This window comes from Salvia hispanica, chromosome 4 (genome assembly GCF_023119035.1).
Source record: "Salvia hispanica cultivar TCC Black 2014 chromosome 4, UniMelb_Shisp_WGS_1.0, whole genome shotgun sequence".
Lineage (NCBI taxonomy): Eukaryota > Viridiplantae > Streptophyta > Magnoliopsida > Lamiales > Lamiaceae > Salvia > Salvia hispanica.
This window is the reverse complement of record NC_062968.1, coordinates 25,143,483-25,158,636: the sequence shown is the minus strand read 5'-3', so window position 1 is coordinate 25,158,636 and position 15,154 is coordinate 25,143,483. Positions and strand designations below refer to the sequence as shown.

General features: G+C 35.3%; 2 protein-coding genes and 2 long non-coding RNA genes across 6 annotated transcripts; 2 read left to right on the top strand and 2 right to left on the bottom strand.

Moving 5' to 3' along the window:
• Window positions 1–546: 546 nt before the first annotated feature.
• LOC125217645 lies at window positions 547–4,633 on the bottom strand. Of its 3 annotated transcripts, none has more exons than XR_007175776.1 (7): window positions 3,658–4,633; window positions 2,766–2,845; window positions 2,566–2,633; window positions 2,326–2,423; window positions 2,169–2,239; window positions 1,120–2,075; window positions 547–726 (listed from the first exon to the last, which is right to left on the bottom strand). It is a non-coding gene; the product is annotated as an uncharacterized LOC125217645 (long non-coding RNA). The 3 variants fall into 3 exon arrangements; XR_007175777.1 differs by having other exon boundaries at window positions 2,766–2,840; XR_007175778.1 differs by lacking the exon at window positions 2,766–2,845 and having other exon boundaries at window positions 3,658–4,632.
• Window positions 1,952–5,696, top strand: LOC125217646. The gene is made up of 3 exons (XR_007175779.1): window positions 1,952–2,085; window positions 3,120–3,191; window positions 4,674–5,696. It is a non-coding gene; the product is annotated as an uncharacterized LOC125217646 (long non-coding RNA).
• A 37-nt stretch (window positions 5,697–5,733) lies between these two features.
• Window positions 5,734–6,093, top strand: LOC125220760 (zinc finger A20 and AN1 domain-containing stress-associated protein 5-like). The gene has a single exon (XM_048122904.1). It carries the CDS (start codon window positions 5,734–5,736, stop codon window positions 6,091–6,093), a length of 360 nt encoding a protein of 119 aa, XP_047978861.1.
• A 1,196-nt stretch (window positions 6,094–7,289) lies between these two features.
• On the bottom strand, window positions 7,290–7,883 carry LOC125220759. Its single transcript, XM_048122903.1, has 2 exons — window positions 7,654–7,883; window positions 7,290–7,551 (listed from the first exon to the last, which is right to left on the bottom strand). The coding sequence occupies exons 1-2, from the start codon at window positions 7,881–7,883 to the stop codon at window positions 7,290–7,292; spliced, it is 492 nt and encodes a 163-aa protein (XP_047978860.1).
• Between the last annotated feature and the right edge of the window lie 7,271 nt (window positions 7,884–15,154).

Genomic DNA, 15,154 nt, shown 5'->3' with positions numbered 1-15,154 from the left:
CTATCGAATTATTGGTAAGTAACATTGGACTAACTAGCCAGTTAATAATCATATAAAAAAAAGTCCAGTACTATATGTCTATATTATATTAACATTTGGAAAATTCAACACTTTTGAAAGAGTGAAATAAAATTTCTGAAACTATAAATTCAGAGCCCATTGCGATAGGTGAATTATTAAATATAAAGGGCTATCATTTGTTGGAATAATAGTATTCATAATGAATGAATACATATCTCCAACAACGATCAACAAGTTGGCAAATGGCAATAATTTATTTGGGTGGAGTAGGTAAGAGAAATAAATAAAATTGAACCCAAAAAAAGGATGATGATTATGAATATATAATGCCACGTCAGACTGATGTAGAACGCAACGAGGGGTATATCCGTCAGCAACTTGGCCGATACGCGTTCCTACGAAGTAAGTATGAACCAATCTATCCTAATTTAAAGTGACAGTTTGGTGAAAGTACTTTTGTACTCTTTTTGCAGGGAAAATGGAAGAATGTTTGTGTATTGAAGCTGACTGTTTAATGGAAAGCTGTTTATTAGTTGAAAATTATTTATTCATTAATCTATGTATCGAAAACAACACTTTCCAGCAGGCCTATGTATATTAACATAGGATAGGGGTGAAATGAAGTACTTTTCTACAGTATTACAATAAGGAATGATTTCATTCTTTCATAGTTGTCATTTTGCCTCTTTCCAAAGCAATTTGTCCCTGAAAAAAAATTCATCATACGTTAGAAATAAAGTTTTGCCCACATTTTCAAAACCAAGCAAATAATATTCCAAGCATTACACTAAACATATCTGAATCATAGAGTACTAAAACTGAAATCAAACATTACTGGCTTTAATTTCAATTGACTTCATTTATAATAATTCAATATCCAATGTACATAAATCTCAGTAAAGTATAACTAATTAAAATAATGGGTTTCTAACTTTAAACTTGATTCTCGGTGAAGTATTATGGAATTAGTATTATGAAGAGTATTATGAAGAGTAATGAAATCTGATATGTAAAAGATTAGAAACTGTAATTTAAATGTGTCAATAGAGTCAGATTGAAGATCTAAATATTTATGTAGGTCATAGTCACATTTCATACCTTTTGTATCTTCTTCTTCTTTCTTCCTACTCCATACTTTAACATTTGAGAGTTACAGAGTCTCCCACGTCTGCGCTATCCTATTGCTCCCTTTCTAATCATTATAAAGATGTTGGCCTTTGATTTAGGGCTCTTTATTTTCCATATTTGGTTCTCTCTCCTTTTTGTTTTACCGAGCTAGGCGGCTACTCTCTTCTTCTAGGGTTTATAAATATGTTTTATTTGGGTAAAGTAGAGGCTTCTTTATATAGTAGTAATAATAAGTTATTAATGGAATAAATCAACTGGGCCGAAGTATGTTCTTAATGTTAGGTTTACAATAATTTACTTTCCTAACTTTGTAAATAATAATTTAATATGATATATAAATTAGATAGATTTTTTATTTAGATTTATATTTGATAATTTTTTACTATTTTAAATAATTTAAAGTTATTAAGTTAAGAAATCAAGTGGGCCGGTTGTAGTATTATTTATTTTCCATTGTTTTATTTTTTATATGAAAGGTCTTTTTTTATTATAGTGTATTTTTTGGGAACATGCATTGTTTTTGTTAGTTGCAGACTCACCATTCTTTCTTCTATAAATACACCACCTTGATACTCTTCCAAAATCACTCAACAAGAATTAGCAATTGAAATTTTAGGCAGTTCTATTCTTCCTAAATTTCTTCCCTCCATTCACCCTGCAAAGAGTTTTTCTGTATCATTTGTTCTTTTATGTTCAACTCTATCCTCTCCATTCTTTTTTATTATTGTTCATTACCATATTAAATATGCATATTTTTTTTTATCAAAGTTAAACTACCATTTTATCTTCTGTAAGTACTATTCTCATGAATACATGCAGGTTTCTAACCTTCTTTATGTCAATACTGCAACCATGGTGTTATGTATATTAAGATCAGCCTCCTCTTCCGTTGCTCTTATCTTTCTTCCTATCTGGAAAGTTTCTCTCTGCAAAAAGGTATAAAATCATTGGTTTTAGGCTGTTTGGTTACAATTTTTTTTTTGCAATTATAAAGTCAGATTCATGAAAATAGTTTTTACCCAATGAATATTTTTATGCAATCTCTGATCCTTTTCTGCCTCCTATATTTCTTATTTTTTGATCCCAGTTCCTGCAAAAAGCAATGACGTAAAGTTCTTAAGTTAAATTACCACTTTTCCTGTAAATACTCTTTTAATGATGCATACAAATTCTAACCTTCTTAATGTCATTACTGCAATCTTTCTATCATGTTTATGAAGAACAGTCTCAAAGTCCTTTGCTCCCATCTTTCTTCCTGTTTTGAAAGATTATGACTGCAGAAAAAGATAAAATCACAAGCTGCTCTCATCTTTCAAGATGGTTCTGATTTTGGAATATTGCTTCCTTACAATAGAAAGCAATAATTCAAGTTGATATCATTCCTTTGCAATATTCAGTTCATTTTAAAGAGATTACCTCATGAATATTTGTATCCCGTCTTTATTCCTTTTCTGCCACCTATTTCTTATTTTAGAGATCAGTCCCTGAAAAAAAAATGAGATTATTTCCTTATATATGTTGATTGAATACATTCTTTCCTTTAAATAAATGTCTAATCTTGCAATATTTGGTTCTTATCACAGAAAACAGCGACTGAAGTATGACTCTTTCGTTACCTTGATAGATAATCTTATCCGTGAATAACAAACTCTGTCATCAAAGTCTTTTTATAACCTTGATACCATTATGATCTTCTCTGGCATAACAAATTAGTAAAAGATAGAAATTAAATAAAACCAAAATGCAGATCTAATAAGTTGATGCAAGCTCAGCAGAGTATAGGAATGTCAAGTTGTATTCTTTGTATCTATATGAAAATTTTGACAGATACATAACTTTTGAAACATATCTATGGCAAATATGCAAGTGCAAGTTACCTAAGGAAGTTTTGCAGAGACCATTTGACTAAGACTATATGTTAATAAGTTAGCAAGCTCTCCACTGAACATTCGGTTAATTTTTTCTTTCAGATGAGCTGCTTGTAACACAAGACATGCTACCCTAATCAGAGTTCAAAATGCATGTATGAACAAAGAAACATGGTATGAGTCTTCCCTTCGATAATAACTAAGTTGTTTATGACTCATGAACCTCAGCTAATTTGTTGAGCTTACTGAACGTGTCAACAGTGGCACATTGCCTAGAGTAATCCAACAATAACCCATCAATCTCACTGACATCACAAAGACATAAAATCAAAATTCAACACCATTTTACATATTTAATTATCTCTTGAAGTTCTTTCTCTCCAGCATTAGTAACGTACTTTGTTTTTTTACTGTTTATCGTTTGTTCCTGCTGAGAACAAGCATGAAATAGATTATTATGCTATATCATATGACTAACTTTATATTTTTGTAGATCTATTCAATACCAAACAAATATTGTTGAAATTCTATAGATAGTCAAAGATTCCGTTTTGTCCAATTTTTGAAGCGATTAAGTTCAATATTTAAACATGCAAAGAAAAAACAACTGAATACAGTTCTATGGTGAAGAAATTGTAACCTTTTTCATGTAGCTTTCTCTTTAACTGCATAAATCTGTTATCTTTCTCCACTATTGTCGAAATTTTGAGGCGGTATTTATTTAAAAATGTGGCGAGGGAGAGAATTTCGACTAAGTTATGGTAGGGTTTTGACCAATATCGTTGGCGGCTCTGTGGTTATGAAGCAGATCGTGTAGATTATAATTGAAATTTGTGAGAATTGTGTAGACATTTTGGGTTTTGGTTTTGGTTTTGGCAGAATTTTGGAAGCATTGTTTAATTTAATCGGAATTTAGGGGTTGGGGAGGGGGAGTCCAATTAGTGTGTTGGAGCTAAAATGGAAGAGAAAGGATGACGTTAAGTTTGGCAGAATTTTGGAAGCATTATTTAATTTATGTTTTTTTTTATTGTTTTAATGTTTTCTTGATTAATATAACTATTGATTAAATTTTTATACTAAAGTAGTGTTTATTTATCAATATGTTTATTTTATTTTATTTACAGAATTTTGGCATATTGGTGATGTTTCGTTTACGTATTCAAATTGTGGTTTATTCTTTTTTTTATTTGCGGAATACTTGGGAATTCATGTAAAGCCACAAATCTCAAATAGTCACTTTATTGTATAAATAAACGAGAATATTTAAATTCCTAATATACCATCTCCTCCTGAAGTTCTTTGAACATGTTTTGTTTAATACTTCTATACTAATATAAGAATAAACTTTTGGAGATTTTAGTAGAAATGCCATTTGAAGAGTTTTGACAGGAAAATAGAGTTGATAAAGTAAAAGTAGAAATATGTCAACTTGATAAATGGATTGACTGCATATCTTGCAGTTTGAACTTTGAACACCTTAAGTGGTGTATCTCATTGCTCAAGCAGATAACAAGCTCATACGACTTTTGTGCAAGTTTTGGATTTCCCGATTACATAGTAAAACTTATTTATTGTTTTACTTTTAGTTATTGGCACTAAGATTTTTTTTCGTGTTATCTTGACATATGTTTATAAAGGAGCTATTTTGATGTGTAGGAGCTATTTTGATGAGGGCGAGCAAGTTGATGAGCCACTTTTTCAGCATACTTAATGAATACTTTCATGATGCTTCTGATGTAGGTATAAGTTGGGTTAGCATATTAGACATGAATTTTATAGGGATGTGTCTTTAAGATCAAACCCTTCTGGCAGCCCTTCAAGTGTGAGAAGGATGTGGCTGATTTGCTTAAGGTTTTGTGGTACGGTTTCAAGAGTTGTGTTATTACTTGGTACTGTATAATAAAAAGGCTACGCATATTATGCCCGTGCTATGCATAGAGGGTTATAATTTTTATAGTAAAACATACGATGTAGCTGTGTAAGAATTATTATAAGTTGTGTACTAATAAATTTATACTAATTGTGTTTTGAAGTATAATTGTTCTGTATGTATTAGATATTTTAAAGTATTTCAATCAACATTTTATTTAAAAATTTACATTTAATCAATTGAATTTTTTTATTTATCTAATAAAATGTTATTGTACATTTCTTATTTTTAAACTTTAGAAAGAAGTTTTTAAAATCTTATGAACTAATGATTTTTTTTTTATAAGTTTTGGTTCCTATGTATGAATATTTATGCTTTGTTGAGCTCTTTGTTTATTCCAATTATCTGATTTTTACTCACACATATTTTCTTTATTTGTATATCTTATTCTACTTAAGATATACTTTTTGATCATTTGTGACACATCTTCTCTTTGTCACTAATTTTATTATTTTTACTCCACTTATATCATAAATTAAAATTGTATAAAATCATTTGCCGAATTTGAAATATTTTATTCATTAGAGAATAGTAAAATCTTCCTTTAGAATGAGAAAGATAGGTATATTTCTGTTTTTTTAAATGTCCAAGTTGAGATGAATTTTTGTTTTTATATATTCATTATATTTTATAATTATTATTTGAAATTCTTATGTCCCGTGCATAGCACGGGGGTTAATACTAGTTATTCTAACATCGATCTCTCTCTCTCTCTAAAAATCCAAATATACCCTTACCCTCTCCCTCTCCAAAAAAAAGGACGGAATTACGAAAAATTTGACGTCAATGGCGCAGAAGACAGGGCAGGAGGAGACGGAGTTCAAGGTCGTGGCGGGGAATAATTTATGCCAGAAATGCTTCAGCACGCCTGCAGCCGCGGTCCCTGCGCCGAAAATCTGTGTTTTCGGAGAGAGATCCAGCTCGACCACGACCGCGAGGTCATCTCCGCATAGGATACTGAAGACGAAGAGAGAAGTGAACCGGTGCAGCCGGAGAGTCGGTTTGACCAGGTTCAGGTGCCGGTGCGGCGACCTTTTCTGCGCCGATCATCGCTACGACTGCAGCTACGACTACAAAACCGCCGGACGTGAGGCGATCGCGAGGGAGAATCCGTTGGTCAGAGCCGCCAAGATAGTCAAAATTTGAAGCTGAAAAGCATGGAATCGCAATGAAGAAATCGAGTGTGGAAATACTGTGTTATTTCTGCATTTCACTTCTCGCTGAGACCACGATTTATTTTATTTAGTTAGTCTAAAGATTTATGATTACAATGAGAGTTTAGCATAACCGATTTTTTTTTGTAAAATGCAAGTCCGGGTTTTAGCCAGAATGAATAAGAGAAATTAAGAGAAATGGAGTGGGCAAACAAAATTTCTAATGTTTCTGAAAAAAGGAATTGAACTAGAAAAACTGCCTCGCGATTGGTGATGTGTCGGGGAGTTGTGTGCCGGAGTTTTAACAGATAAAATTGCATTTACGGAATTAAACACAAAATACAGAAATTAAATTTACGACACATATACGGGAAAATGCAATAATTTCATTTAAATTAAAAAAAGTGCGTCCTAAAAAAAATTAGATTATTAAAAAAAGTACAAAAAACAAAAAAAAAACTATCGCCGTGCAGTCCTCCGCGCCCACAACTCTTCAATTAAATCCTTTTGGAGTTGAATATGAGCACCCACTTGGCGCATGTCGGCATGTGCCTGGAGGCGGACGGTTTCATCGTGAGGTACCCCCGTCGTACGTTGGCAGTGGCCACGCCGTGGCTTGGACCAGCTTCATTATCGTCGTTGGCCCAACTAGTCATTTGTACACCTTCATCTTCGACAATCATGTTGTGCAGGATAATACAGGCGTACATTATATTAGCAATGCAGTCGACATGCCACAAACGCGTTGGACCCTTAATTGCCACCCATCGAGCCTGGAGTACACCAAATGCGCGCTCCACGTCCTTGCGCGCCGACTCCTGCCGTTCCGCAAAGCAGGCCTTCCTGTCCTCATTTGCGCATCTGATCGTCTTCACAAAGACGGGCCACCTAGGGGTATATCTCATCCGCTAAGTAGTAGCCCATACCATGCCGGTTGTCGTTGGCGACAAAACCGATGGCCGGACCGACGCCGTGGCACTGCTCGTTGAAAAGGGGCGACGAGTTGAGGACGTTGAAGTCGTTGTTCGACCCGGCTACTCCAAAATACGCATGCCAAATCCACAGCCGGTAATCAGCCACGACCTCGAGGATCATCGTGGGATTCTTTCCCTTGTAGCCGGTGGTGTAGAACCCCTTCCAGGCAGCGGGACAGCTTCTTCCACTCCCAATGCATACAATCTATGTTGTCTAACATCCGCGGGAACCCATGCTTCTCCCCGTGCATCTCATCAGATCCTGACAGTCTTCGGGGGTAAGGCTTCGAAGATACCGATCACGGAATATTTTAATGACGCCATGACAGAAAAACTTCATACACTGCAGGGCAGTCGTCTCACCGATGTGGATGTAATCTTTCCACATGTCTGCCGCGCCTCCGTAGGCCAACTGTCTGATTGCAGCAGTGCACTTTTGAATAGCTGAGTGGTCGGGTCTGCCAGCCACATCGTGCCTGAAGCGGAAACACAGATATCAACGCTCCAACGCGTCAACGATACGCATAAACAACTCCCTGCTCATCCTAAAACGCCGCCTGAACAGGTTGTCCCCAAACCGCGGCTGCTCTGCGAAATAGTCGTCATATAGACGTTGATGTGCAGCTACATGATCCCGATCAGTCACTGCTCGGCGGTGGACAACGGGTCGAGGTCGAGGTACCCGCGGCTGCAAGGCCCTTTCTAACAGCCGCTCTGCCTCGCGGGTCGTATAGGCCTCTAACTCTTCCAACACTTGCCATTCGAACTCCTCCTCAGCATCCTCACCACTACCACCCGCGTTACTCATTTCGCGTTACTGCTCTTGTACAGAAATTCAGAGAGAGAGAAAACTCGTTAAAACAAGCGGTGCAAATGAAAATGATGTTCGAATCGCGTATATATAGTGTTTCGAAAATTAAAAAAAAAAACGTAGATGGCTGATCGCTCGCCGATCGCCAGCCTACAATGGCGGCGAGCCAATCGGCAAGCGCATCGACCTATCATCGGCCAGCGCTCGCCTATTTTCTCGCTGAATTGGCGCTAGCCGGCCACAAGTAAGCGGACCGGCCAGCGCCGGGAATCGGCTAGCCGGCCCGCTCGCCGCCATTGTGGATGCTCTAAAGAAGGGCGAAGTATAATTGCTATCGAGGATTATACTATTATTAATATAGACATACAGTATTTTCATAAAAAACTGCTAGTGGAGGAACACCTCCTAAGGATAAGAGATATAAGGCCAAAGAGATCCGAAAAAGAATCTTTCGTGTGTAATCTTACATACATAATCTCGAATGTTACTAGTTACTTAGTACTTTGGTAAGTAGACCAAATAATCTCAAAAGCTTCTAGATTCATGGAGCTATAGAACATTATACTCCTATAAGTTATCATGAGTCTCCAATAATTACTTATTCAATTTGACCTATGACCAATATGTAAGCATACATTTCATGCTTGTTTAGGTAATAACAATGATATTATCTAACTATCATGCTAAGAATAGCTAGGTTTTTCAAAAGAATATGTCATTCATTTTATTAGAAATAAAAAGGAATATAAAAAATTCGAATGATTGTATAAAGTAGTAGATCGTTTGAACCCAAGTGTAACAAATGTTGGAATATAATTGTAACTTACGTGTATGCATTGAGTGTAACATCCCTAACCCAAATCATACGTCAATTTGTATAGTTATATAATTTTTATTGTTATTAGATATTATTATTTTTATTTAATTATAGCAAGTGAGAATTATAGAAGAATTATTTAATAAATTATGAGTGATCTTCTTATATAGTTGAGTACATAAATATAGGCATTTACACCATTAGATTTTATAATTAAATGAAAATGTATAGTAGTAATTTGAGAAGTGTGTGTGTACGGGACTAGTATATATGTGTGTATCCTAAATGAAATAGCAAAGTATATATGGCATCCCTATATTAGTAACAAGGGTGTGATTTATTTTAATAATAGAATAAAGAATATGATATAGTTATAAGTTAAAAGATCATGCGTATACGTGGCCAATTTTTAGGTTTACATGCACAAAGATATACGTATATGAGTGCCATATGTATTACTCCTATTTTGGAAAGAAAGGAAAGATTATGTAATATGTGTGGCTAATTATCAAACTTCCTTGGATAGAGAGCTTGAGACATAGGAAACTAGAGACATAGGAAACTAAGGAAAGAAAATTAGTAAAAGGGAAGGAGGGAAAACAATTGGAAATCAGGGATTTAAATAACTGCACCAATCAGGTGTGTATAAATCGTATTTTACAATGTGTTATAAGATTAATTGTTATATGTTGATTAGGAGTGAATATTTGGATTATATGATATGCATCTGATACAATTATATGTTATAGATATGTGATTGGTGCAGTTAATATATGATGGTGCAATGAATATATGTAATAAATGAAGTATTTGGCGAAATGTGATGGAAATATGTAAGTGATGCAATTGATATGGTTACACATGCATTTGAATCATTGGATTAAAGAGGATTTATGACAGTCTTGGGTCTGATATCAATCACAATGGACCTACGGGTCATATACAATGACAATTGACCTACAGATCATATACAATGACAATGGACCTTCGGGTCATATATATATGTACAAAGGCAATGGGACCTTCAGGTCATACACAATGGAATCCCGGGCAAATACCAGGCTTAATTTGTCACAGAAAAATAAATTGAATAGAAAGACATATGCATATGAATATGAAACTGTTTATGATATTTAATGAGTATATGCTTATCAACTTATGTGTGCTGATTTAGAAAATTTTGTAAATAAGCTAATAGGGTAGTGACATTGAGTGACCAGAAAAATTCACCAAGAAGTGGCAAGACAGCTACGAGGAAAAAAGAAAATGGTATAGTACATAAAAATGGACCTTGTGATTCTTGAAAAGTCAATAGGAGATATATAATTGAAAACAGTATGGTACAGGAATATAAAAGGCAAAATACGTAACATGTCAAATAGGAGAGCGATGCGATATTTAAGTGTTATAAAAAAAATGAAAAGTAGAATGGGGAACTAATCTCTAATCAACTAATGCCACGTTTGGATAGAAACAACGTCGTTATCATGCCCAACATAACTGTGAACGCACATCCCTGAGATTCCCTTATCTCTATCGCTTATCTCCGTGTTTTATTTGCTTCTAGTTGTTATATGCTTTTTATTGTTTCTAGTTTTCAAAAGTTTTTCAAAACCTACTTGCTTTTCCACATAGTAATTGAGTCTTAGTAAAGGATAGACACTTTGTGTTTGCCTTCCCCGTGTTCGATATCCGGTACTAACCTTTAGCTATACTATATATACTCTATATACTTGCAGGTTTATTTAGTGCTAATAAAAAGTGCATCAACGGGAGTCTTGAGGAGACCATCTGCATGGAACAACCCGAAGGCTATGTGGTAAAGGGCAAGGAACACATGGTTTGGAAGCTTAAGAAGGCCATTTATGGCCTCAAGCAAGCATCTAGATTATGGAACCAGTGTTTCGATCAAATTGTTCAAAAGTTTGGATTTGAAAAGTGCCCCAATGAAAGCTGCGTGTATAAGAAGGCTGAGAAGGGAAATGTTGTGTTCTTAGTTTTATATGTAGATGACATTCTTCTAATTGGAAACAATAAAAAGATGTTGTCATCAGTACGAACTTGGTTGTCCAGCCAGTTCGAGATGAAAGATATGGGTGATGCGGGACACATTCTCGGTATCAAGGTTCTTCGGAACCGTGCAAAGAGAACGTTGTGCTTATCCCAAGAATCTTACATCGATACGGTACTTAGACGCTTTAGCATGCAAGATGCCAAGAAGGGTTTCTTACCTTTTAGACATGGCATCCATTTATCTCAAGAGATGTGTCCAAAGACAACATCTGAGATAGTAGAGATGAGAAGGATACCATATGCCTCGGCAGTTGGTAGTCTCATGTATGCTATGCTTTGTACTAGACCCGATATCTGCTTTGCTGTTGGCATGGTAGCAAGATATCAATCAAATCCCGGCCAAGGACATTGGACTGCCGTAAAGAACATACTCAAGTACCTTAATCGGACTAAGGACTATGTTCTAGTTTACAATGCAGCCGAGCTCTGTCCTTTAGGATATACAGATTCAAATTTTCAAGCTGATGTAGATTCAAGAAAATCAACTTCCGGATATGTGTTTACCTTAGGAGGTGGAGCCGTAATTTGGAAGAGTGTAAAGCAGAAATGCATTGCAGACTCTACCATGGAAGCCGAATATGTGGCCACTTCGGAGGCTGCAAAAGAGGTTGTATGGCTTAAGAACTTCCTTCGGACTTAGGTGTGGTTACGAATATACCCAAGAGCATCACCATTTATTGTGACAATTCTGGTGCTGTGGCAAATTCAAGGGAACCACGGGCTCATAAAGCGAGCAAGCACATAGAGAGGAAGTATCATATCATTCGAGATATAGTGCAAAGAGGGGACGTACAAGTGGTCAAGATTGAGTCAAAAAACAACCTATCAGATCCTTTCACGAAGGCATTAGCGGTCAAGCCGTTTGAGAGTCATGTTGAAGGAATGGGAGTTAGACTAATACAAGACCTCAATCCGCTTTCAGTCCTCGCATATCATCAAATTATAAGCTCATAATTAAGTAATACTTGAAATCATCAGGCATTGGTACCAAGTGCCGGAATATATGTAGGGACTAGGGATGTAAAAAAGTGGTACTATAAAATACCATGGTTGTGGAGTTAATTACACTAGCATCAAGCTAAGTTTATATCCGTGAAGAATTGGATGCTAATCCAAACGAGCAATTGATATAAATCTCACAGGTCAAATGCATTGAGGTCTTGATGACCTTTGGCCTCGTCTTATGTTATCAAATTGGTAACATCATTGATACACACAAGTTATATTTGCATAAGTATAGCATGTATGTCTGAAGAAACAACCACTATTGAAGACTTACCCCTAATAAATTCTACTGCTTCATCCAAAATAAGATTGAGCTATTGGTCATAGCCTTTAAGAGTTCCGGTCACTGAAAGGAAAAACTGGAGTTGAGCTTATACGGATTTTAGCATTGAGTTTAGCCAAAATAAACCACTGAAAATGAGAAAAACATTATAATTCCACTATTGAGCATAACTCTGAAACAAAGGCTGCACAAGCTTATGCTTATGATTCACTGACATATATTCCACTGAGACAAAGTATAACGAAATTAAAATGTAAGTTTCATGTAAGGTTTTTCCCAAGGACTTGAGAATTTTAGCTTTATTTCAAGATCGGTAAAATAGCAGAAACAGTTGCCAAAGATAATAAAAGAAAAATAAAACAATGAAGGAATGAAAATGCATAGAGATATACATCCATTTAGACCAGGAAACTTCAGGATATATTTAATCCTGACGAGGAATCAAGGGAAAGTTTCCGATTCATAATATGTGAAGCAGAAAATCAGGACCCCACATATCAAGTCCATAAAACATTGTAAGTTTAACTAATTGTAAGTAATAAAGTCATAACCATAGGTGGAGAATGATGGTTATAAGCCTCTGAAATCCCAAACCAATGACAGTTATGGGTATAATGAGAGAGAGTAAGAGAAAAGACACCGAACTGTCAGTGAAAATCATAGGATGCAAAAGTATTAAAAACTCAATAACCAGCACACCTATATAGATTTTATACTCTCAAATATTTATCAAGCACCTAAATCAGAGCAAACATTATAAAAAATCACAACCAATTAGTCAAACCAATAACGAATTTGAACAGAGTAAGCCAACATTTATCCCCTCATTGTTTCCCATGGTCCTGCGATTCTCGAGATACACACAAAATGTGATTACAAAATTCTAATCCAGAAATCAGGAACCACATACCTAGTCTCCCACCAGTTAGCTTTACTTGGACACCCTTGTTGACAAACTTAGCTAGGTCCAGAACGGTTTCCTTTCTGCCATACTTTGAATAATGCAAAACATATTTTCGGAGTCCCACACCGATCAAACTTGTTGCAGCCGATTGGCAGGGATTTAGTTGAGCTTACGTACAAAAAATGCATAACACATACCATTTTGAGCTTCAATCGACTGCAGAAGTAACTGAGCGAGTTGCGGTTCGGTTCTGCAAATAAATTGACGTCAAATTATCGGAATAAAAACATAAAATGTAACATATTGCTTGGCCTGATAAAGTGAGGACAGATAAATGAGAGCTTACGATTTTAAGTGGGAGTTCGATCGGGGGAAACGAAGAACCATCCCCTAATTTCGCTGTATTGCGTCTTTCTCGCCTTTTGATTTCCTTCCGCTATACTGGTTTGTTTGGCTATAGAAAAATCTTTTTGGGTTTGTTTTTGTAGTGTTGCCAAAATAAATTTAATTAAATTGTAAATATAAAATTGAAGACAATTATTTTATATTATTATTGTTTTGCGTGAGATAAAAATTAAGATTATACTGTACTAAATTAAATTGTAAAATTATTTTTGTCCTAATAAAAAATTGATAAATTGATAAAGTTATAAGATATGCATTTCACTTTTATATATATTATACTTTTATAATAAATTGTGAATATATAGTTTCTACTTAACATTTGTGGTAAAAAAATAAAAGTGGACTCTTGATAAAGGACGGACAAAAATGACAAAAATAGACACTTAACTTAATATAGAAAAAAAAATAGCGAGTTCTCAAAAAAATTAAGGAGTCCCAAAAGAAAAAAAAAACTTAATATAGAAAACTTAATGAGTAAAAATTATTCAAACTCATTTAACTATTGTGCCCACCACGACACCACCCCCGACACCACCCCCTTCTATTTGGCTACTTTAATCGTCTTTGCTCATTGTCCACTGCCCCTTTTCACGTTGTTGCCCAAAACATACTGCACAACTATTTGAAACAAGATTGATAATGTAATCGTAGCTTTAATCTTATGATCATATTCACCAAACATGTATCAATATTCTTTTTTCTATCCAAAAAAATATTGATTTCTTTGTCAAGTGTACTTGTGAATGCAAAAGGCTTAAAAGGCCCTTTGTAATTGTGCAAAATAAGCCTATACCAAACACTCTATGTGAGTTATCAAACCACCATGAGAGAAACCTTGTTTCCACGGATACAAGACAACCAAATTGTACCAAATTAGATTCATTTGGAAGAGAGAAAATGCATGTGACATAAACAACCGATGCAACTCTATCTCCATGTTCTTTGGAATCACTGAAATGTGATCCAACACATTATTGAATGATAGCTTTTATGTCATCAAAAGGCTGTCTCAAGTCAACAATAACACTTATATTTCCATCATAGAAAGAACAAACTCTCTTGTTTTGCTTGGTAAAGCTCTTTCTAGTTCTAACATATCAAAATGACACTATGATTTAGTGTGTCCAACTAATAATTCTTTAACATATGGAAAATTTCACATTCAATTAGACCACTACTTACTATTTATGGAAATTGCTTGATAGGTATTTATGTATGGAAAATTATCTACTTGTTATTGGGCTCTTATATTTAATGGAGAGATTTCGAAAAAAGGGGTTAATTCCGCTGAACTTTCGAAATTAAGGATTCAATTTGCTAACCTTTCGGATTATGGCATCGAGGCATGCGAATTTTCCAGAATAAGGGATTTTCTCATTTTTCTCTTTTTTTCCTTATTATTTCCTTATAATATTTTTGAATTGACAAAAGTACCATGTAAAATTTGAACCCAATTCTGCAGACGGTGAGCCGGTGGGGCGGAAGGCTGGCATTCAAGGGCAGCAAGCTCCAAGACGACGCCGCTCCGTCCGAGGACCCAAGCATAAATGTCGTGGATCTGGGCACGATTGACCCGATGAAGAAGATGAACTAAGACAAACTGTTTCCTGTCGAGACGAAGAAATTCGGGTACGATGCCGCCAAGGCCAAGACAAAATCTGTTGAGAAAGCCCTCGATGATTGGGTGAAGAAGAAGACCGATTGGTACTGTAAATTGACAAACTCGTATTTTAGTGTCGTGATTGGTATGTTGATAGGCTTAATTGTTGAGTTTTTGTGCT